Source organism: Drosophila guanche, unplaced genomic scaffold (assembly GCF_900245975.1).
Source record: "Drosophila guanche unplaced genomic scaffold, DGUA_6, whole genome shotgun sequence".
Classification (NCBI taxonomy): Eukaryota; Metazoa; Arthropoda; class Insecta; order Diptera; family Drosophilidae; genus Drosophila; species Drosophila guanche.
Window position 1 is genome coordinate 382,632 of NW_022995751.1, and position 7,191 is coordinate 389,822.

A 7,191-nucleotide genomic window follows, 5' to 3' on the forward strand; every position below is an offset into this window, starting at 1 on the left:
TAAAAGCTGAAAGCATTTCGACCATCACAAAAGACCCCTCGGGCACCTACCGTACCCCATATAAAAATTCACACACACACACACATACAGTAGTGGTCATAAATAGTGAAATGGCAACCGGGTCAACGGGTTTTGTTGGCCAAAACCCAAAGCAACTCCCTGCCCCCGCTTTGGCTATGGGGCAGTGTATATGATGATTGGCCAACAATTGGCAACGCATCAACGTGCTGTAGGTACGTGCTGGCCATAGAGCAAAAGAGAGTTTCATTTTGAGCCATAAACTAGTGGGGAGTGGAAACATAATAATTGCAGTGTATTCAAAGTTTCGATGGTTCTTCTTGCTGCTTTAACTATCATTCTTTTATTCTCCAGTCGATAAAGCGCAGCGTATTTGTTTCATTTCACTACATTCCTCCACACCCATGCACCCATTATGCAGAGATATGGAAAGTACTTATCAGGGAACGTTCCTCCTGCGCTATTTATTAGAGCAGAAAGCGAGTGCAGAGTGCTCCTTCAAAGCTAATTTGATCAAGGAGAAACTTAGCATTTCAATTTAACTTTTGTGCTCAACATAATTTCAGACTCGGGAATATTTCATCGTTTTGTTTCTGTTTCAGTTGGCAAGAGCTTTGAGACGCTGATTTGATGCCCCATGTTGCAACATCGCCAACATCGAAATGAATAAATTATATGAAAGTGAAATCAATTTGCATTAGGGCCGCCGACTAGCGAATGGCACCCACTCGCACCCCAAGACGAGCGTTCGGCGGAGGTGGACTCTGGCTGTACTCTGGCAAGTGAGAAGGGGGGGGGGCTGCTGACAAATTACATTACAGTGTCAGGCGAAGGCGAGTGACATCAGGCACATCAGACCTCTGGCCCCGGCGCATGTGTGAACGTGAACGTGGATCTGGAGACGCGCCTCACCTGCCTGCCGCCGCCTGACAGTTGTCGACGGGCCCAGGAACGTCACTGTGGCGTCTTAGGTTACGCTGCCCTGCCCTGCCCTGCCCTGCCCTGCCCTGTCCTCCCCTCTCCGCGGACTTTACGGTCTGTGACCTGTGACCTAGCCCCGGGGGCTAGTTTCTGACAGCTTGAGACAGGATTTGTCCGTCAGCCCGCAGAAGTATGCTACGCAGCTGCGTGTGCCTGCGATCCGAGGAGGACGGCAAGCGGCGCGGCTCCTCTGTGGAAGACGCCTCGTCGTGCCGCTCATCGGAAATAGAGCGCGTGGGTGCCAGCATGCAGACACTGGGTCCGAGCGGCCAGCCCCAGTCGGTGTCCGCCCAGACGACCACACGGGCCTCCAGTCTGCTGCAGCTGTTCCAAAGGAAAGGTTGGTGCAAGCACTTTCGCAAGCCACTGCGGGGAATGAGCGCCTCCCGTGCCGAGAAAAGTGAGTAAACTTGCTGTTAACCTTAGATCCATTCGGTTCACTGTCCCAGGGGATTTGTAGCAGAGCCACGCGGGCAATAGCGCCCAAAACCTAATCCATTTACGCTGTCATTGTTCCTCTGATGGTTAGGAATTAAGCAAAGTCTGGCCAGCAATTGGCATCGGTTGACGAACATGGCACTAAGCAGAGGATAAGGTCAGCTGAAATCTGGTCATGCTGACAAATTAGCTACACTAATAGGTAGGAATATAGGAAAGATCCAGCAGATCCCTGGAAACAAATGACAAAGGAGTTGTCTCAACATACCCTTAGAACTTTGAGGAGTCCCACAATTACCAAATGTCCCTTGTGTGTTCTTTGGTGTTAGCTCTGCGTCTTGTACTCCCCATCGAAAGACCTTTAAGACCTACTCTGACCGTGGTCGTGTTCCGGTAACCTTATTCTTTGTTCCAATTTATTTTACCAGCGATACACATGGATCCAAGCCAAAGAGACGACGACACACTGCTTCTCTGTCGCCGTCAAGGGGAAGGAACATCGCCAAAGAGGGCGCCCATAGTTTGTTGGGCTGTTGGTAAGACAGCTGGACAGTTGGCTATAACTAAGGCTTGATATATGTACAGCACACATACATCTGTAAGAGTATGGGTCAATACTCTGGCATGCATAGTAGTAGTACACCCCATTCAGCTAGTCACGCAGCCAGAAATGAAACCACAAACAAACGCGGACGTAGACGCAAATTGGTAGAGGGAAGGACGGCCGAACGGCCGAACGACCGTCCAACGATTCGATAATTGGAACAAAGAACACTGTGGAGGCCGTGTGCTTTGTGTACCTTAAATGTGTTTTTGTTCACTCTAACTGAGTGTTGGGCCCACTGTGCTACGCCAAAAACAACACTTTAGCTGCCACACAAAAGCAAACAGAACAGAGCAGAACAGAGCACGAGGCATCGCGTAGTTCTTTTCTACTGCTGCAAGTATTCTACGAGTATTGTAATAGTTGCCCAGTCGTTCGGGGTCCTCTATGCGGTTTCAAGCGGCGGGCACGGAAAAGAAAATAAAAACTTTTGTGCTTTTCATTTGAGTTTGAGGTTGCATTCGAAAGACAGTCACAGAAACAGAAACTTCGAGTATTTCTTTAGGGTTTGTTATTAGGTCGGACATTCTAAAGTGCATAACGATGACATTTGCAAACGCAAATTAACTCTCACCTTCACTGTTTCGACTTGAGAGGTCTCTGCGGCTGAGGCTTTTCCAAGGCTTTTCTTGCCCCCAGTTTATATAATTAACCAAAAACAGTCCGTGCCTTAAATGTCAGGGCAGTTTTATCCAGTTCTGGCAGCCAAAAGCAATATATATTCATTTCGTATATTCGTAATTTGTGTGTGCGGCCAAGAAAGTATTCGTCATGCAGCAGTGACTGGATATGGACACGGACTGACTATTCGGCATTTTCCCTTGTAACAAAATCCTCATTCAGGCCATTAGCGCTAGACGAAAGCTGTAATCAGGTATTCCAACATTAATTGCCAGCGAGATTAATCACAGCAGATTTATTCGTAAGTGGAAATGGCAGCAGAGAACAAAAAATGAACATATCTGCCAGTGCGCATGCCTCGTTAATCAATTGGAAACTCGTTTCATATTCGATTTTGAATTTACAGAGTGCCAAAACTGAAGCTGGAATCAGGCCAAGTCTAGCCATAAGATGGACCTGTATTTATACATCGATTTGGCCATTGAATATATTCTGAAATGCCTGCGGGCAGATCACAAAATTGTAGAGTAAAATCGGCCCAAAGTTTTCCAAATTCATTTCGAAGACATGACGAGGGAAAGTGCCCGAATTGTGACGAATACTTTTTTGTCATCGTACTTTATGGAGATTTCGAGTATTGTTAAATGACAAATTACCGGAAATAATAACCATTTGCAGCTGGGTATCGGACTGTACTGCGACGGATGTTGAAGCAATTTTCGACCCATCTTATGGGCTGTATAAATTTGAAAAAGAAAAAGCCACCGCCCCCACCAGACACAGCGACAAGTGTGTAAAAGATATTGAAAACTGCCGAAGAATTCATCCCAAAAACCAAACCCCTCTCTCTCTCTGGTAGAAGTAGAACTGTTGCTGCCACAAAAACCCCAGTCTTGCCCTGCCCTGCCCTGCCCTGCCCTTGCCCTTTCTGCCCGACCATTTTTTGACTGTCTTTGACGTTTTCAGCATTCAGTGTGTGTGTACATTTTCGTATTGCAGACGTGTAAATTTGCATCAGAATGGATGAGAACGGCAAGTAATTAACGCGTGTACTGTCCATATTCCGCACAATCCAACCCAAACCCGCACCACCCACCCCCATCCACAACACACAAAAATTTGCATTTTGTGAACTTTGTACCGATAAGCGACGAGTCGAACGGGAAATGCTTGAAAATGTCAAAGGTTAAGCGTAACTTTAAGGAAAACTCCCCCCCGCCCTGCTTTCGACTGTCTTCAGGTGTTGTTTCTGTGGCTTTGATGTAGCATTTCCTCGAAGTCCTTCAATTCCCCGCACCCGTACAGTCGCTAGCAAGAAACCCACAAGACAGAAATTACTTTTAATACATAATTCCCGATCTATTTTGTAGCTATCAGAGCGGCAATATTTATCCAAAAATGGTATCGCAGGCATCAGGCACGTCGCGAGATGGAGAGGCGCTGCAACTGGCAGATATTCCAGAACCTAGAGTACGCCAGCGAACAGGACCAGGCTGAGGTAAGAAAAATGACCCCCCAGTCGACGTCAGACGATTGCATTTGTACAGTTTCAAAAGTCGATGGCATGGCAAGTCGAGGGAACTGTGCTGCAAGTGCAACCACAACAGTGTACCCCTCAGTACCCTTCCCCAACAGTGTGTCTGCCTATTCATCCGTAACATTCTGTTCTCCCGCAGCTGTACAAATTCTTCAATGACCTCATCAAACATATGCCCCAGGCAGCGGGCAGGAAAAACCAACACCATGCCGACTCCAATTGTAAGTTTTGCCACATGAAATGACCTCTAGAGTTTATCTGTCTCTGCCTGCAGTTTCCCTGCTGGAAGAAAAGGACGACATCATGGATGAGCTCGGGGATACTGTGGATGCCAAAATAGAGCTGCCAATACGAAAGAGTCACATCGATCTCCTCATTGACGTCTTCCGCAAGAAACGGGTAAGCTTGTACCAGCAGCAGCAGCATCTACCTGCCCGTGTCCCAAGCATAAACTCTCTGCTTTCAGGGCAACCGATTGCATCCAAAGTATGTGGCGCTGATCCTGCGCGAGGCTGCCAAGTCCCTCAAGCAGTTGCCCAACATCTCGATGGTGTCCACCGCAGTGTCGCAGCAGGTCACGGTCTGCGGCGATTTGCATGGAAAACTCGACGATCTACTTGTGGTGCTACACAAGGTGAGGGAATACACTCCATGTTCTACGCATACTTACGGGCAGTTCTTTCACTTACAGAACGGTCTTCCTTCATCTTCCAATCCCTATGTGTTCAATGGGGACTTTGTGGATCGCGGCAAGCGGGGACTGGAGGTGCTGCTGTTGCTGCTTTCCCTGTATCTGGCATTTCCCCAAGCGGTGTTCCTGAATCGCGGCAACCACGAAGACAGCGTCATGAATGCTCGCTATGGCTTCATACGCGAGGTGGAGGGCAAGTATCCTGTAAGTATTTTCGGCTCGCTCAAGGATTCGTAGCTAATTTATTCCTTCTGTCTGCGCTGCAGCGGAACCACAAGCGACTGCTATCGATCATCGACGAGGTCTACCGATGGCTTCCCCTTGGCTCCGTTCTCAACAGTCGAGTGCTGATCGTTCACGGCGGCATCTCCGACAACACCAGCTTGGATCTCATCAAGAGCATCGATCGGGGCAAGGTGGGTGTCTCGCTTCACTATCTGAATCTGAATGTTTAACGACTAATCATGTTATCATCCATGTTCCAGTACGTTTCCATTCTGCGACCACCACTCACAGATGGCGAGCCCCTGGATAAAACCGAATGGCAACAGGTACAGCAGCACACCCATAGATGGGCTTCCATTTAGCTTTATTTCATTCGGTCCTGCCATTGCAGATCTTCGATATCATGTGGAGCGACCCACAGGCCGTGATGGGCTGCGTTCCGAACACACTGCGTGGTGCTGGCGTTTGGTTTGGCCCCGATACCACTGAGAATTTCCTGCAACGCCATCGACTCAGCTACGTCATACGCTCCCACGAGTGCAAGCCCAACGGGCATGAGTTTATGCATGACAACAAGGTGGGTGAATCACTCTTTATCCCTCGCTCAGACCTCTCCTATAATCCTTGACGCTCCCCACAGGTAATCACAATCTTTTCGGCATCCAACTACTATGCAATTGGCTCCAACAAGGGCGCCTACATACGACTCAACAACCAGCTGATGCCGCACTTTGTGCAGTACATTTCGGCAGCCTCGCAGTCCAAGCGGCTGTCCTTCAAGCAGCGCATGGGCATGGTGGAGAGCTCTGCGCTGAAGGAGCTCGCTGTGAAGATGCGCGACTATCGCGACGAGCTGGAGGATGAGTTCAAGAAGTTCGATTCGGACAATACCGGCTGCATAACCATTACCAACTGGTGCTATGTGATGGAGAAGGTCACAAAGCTGGGACTGCCCTGGCGTCTGCTACGCGATAAGCTGGCTCCTGGCACCGACAGTCACATGGTGAACTATAACACCACTCTGGATCTGCTGGACACGGATGTGATTGTGAGTCTTTACTTAGTATTACTGTGAACCGAAAATATATTCCTTTTTGCTTTGCAGATGGAGGCCGAGGCAGATGGCACCTCGGTCATGGACGCTTTGTATGCGAACAAAGCCAGTTTGGTGGCCATCTTCAACATCATTGATGCAGACAATTCGGGTAAGCACACACCCCACTAGCAAGCACCCACAATGCAGCTGTACCTTCCATTCATTAGGTGAGATTACGCTGGATGAATTCGAGACAGCGATTGATTTGTTGACGGCGCACATGCCGGGCGACTACTCCAAGGAGGAGATGCTGGAAAAGTGTCGCATGATGGATCTCAATGGGGATGGCAAGGTGGATCTGAATGAGTTCCTGGAGGCCTTCAGGCTGAGCGATGTGCAAAGGAGACAGCAGCAGGACGAGAACATACGCAGGCGCTCGGAGGTCAGATCCACAACAAAACCTTCGGATCCCGTGACCGAACTGGCGGAGCGCATACACCGGAATACCGTCATTGTGGAGACAGATATAGATCCATCGGACTGCGAGGCTAAAGTTATCAAACCCAATTAGGCATAGAGACACCCAGGATGACTCTTTGGGCACGTGACTCATGAGAGACCATCGGAATATGTTTATTTAAACATGAAATCCCCAGAAAAATTGTATGTCATTCACGAATTATACTCGACACAGTTCTCCACAGCACTTCTGATGATCTTTTTTTATCGTTCCCCGCGGAGCGTCATATTCAAGGCATCACAAATAAATTCTATATGTGAATATATTTATAAATGATCAATTGTGAGATCTCATGACACATTTTGGCTCGTCGGCCGGCCATTCCCGTACGCTTTTGATTTATATAAACATTTATAGACCATCGTATAATTAATACCCCGTATAACAAACAACCCGCAGTAATCGTATTGTGCACTCCTATAGCTTGTGCTTTCTTCAACTATAGACAAATATCGTGCACATTTTTTATAGCTACAGTAAAAGCGTAGAGAAATAAACAAAAGATTTATGTATGTAATAT

The 7,191-nt window shown here is 48.0% G+C and overlaps 1 protein-coding gene across 5 annotated transcripts; it reads left to right on the forward strand.

Annotated features, from left to right (window-relative positions):
- Positions 1–1,088: 1,088 nt before the first annotated feature.
- LOC117587026 (serine/threonine-protein phosphatase rdgC) lies at positions 1,089–6,857 on the forward strand. 5 transcript variants are annotated; one of them, XM_034277447.1, is made up of 13 exons: positions 1,089–1,399; positions 1,866–1,973; positions 4,033–4,160; positions 4,339–4,420; positions 4,474–4,598; positions 4,666–4,833; positions 4,891–5,094; positions 5,157–5,306; positions 5,376–5,441; positions 5,507–5,692; positions 5,756–6,163; positions 6,221–6,320; positions 6,379–6,857. In XM_034277447.1, exons 1-13 carry the CDS (start codon positions 1,132–1,134, stop codon positions 6,720–6,722), a joined length of 2,337 nt encoding a protein of 778 aa, XP_034133338.1. In that variant the 5' UTR covers positions 1,089–1,131; the 3' UTR covers positions 6,723–6,857. The 5 variants fall into 5 exon arrangements, with proteins under 5 accessions (XP_034133338.1, XP_034133339.1, XP_034133340.1 ...); XM_034277449.1 differs by lacking the exons at positions 1,089–1,399; positions 1,866–1,973 and adding exons at positions 2,722–2,963; positions 3,069–3,451; XM_034277448.1 differs by lacking the exon at positions 1,866–1,973 and having other exon boundaries at positions 1,093–1,399.
- Positions 6,858–7,191: the final 334 nt, after the last annotated feature.

Coding starts and splice junctions, on each gene's coding strand:
- LOC117587026 (XM_034277447.1), top strand. CDS start 1,132: ATGCTACGCAGCTGCGTGTGCCTGCGATCCGAGGAGGACGGCAAGCGG. Junction 1,974..4,032: donor CATAGTTTGTTGGGCTGTTG/GTAAGACAGCTG, acceptor TCTATTTTGTAG/CTATCAGAGCGGCAATATTT. Junction 5,307..5,375: donor AGAGCATCGATCGGGGCAAG/GTGGGTGTCTCG, acceptor TCCATGTTCCAG/TACGTTTCCATTCTGCGACC.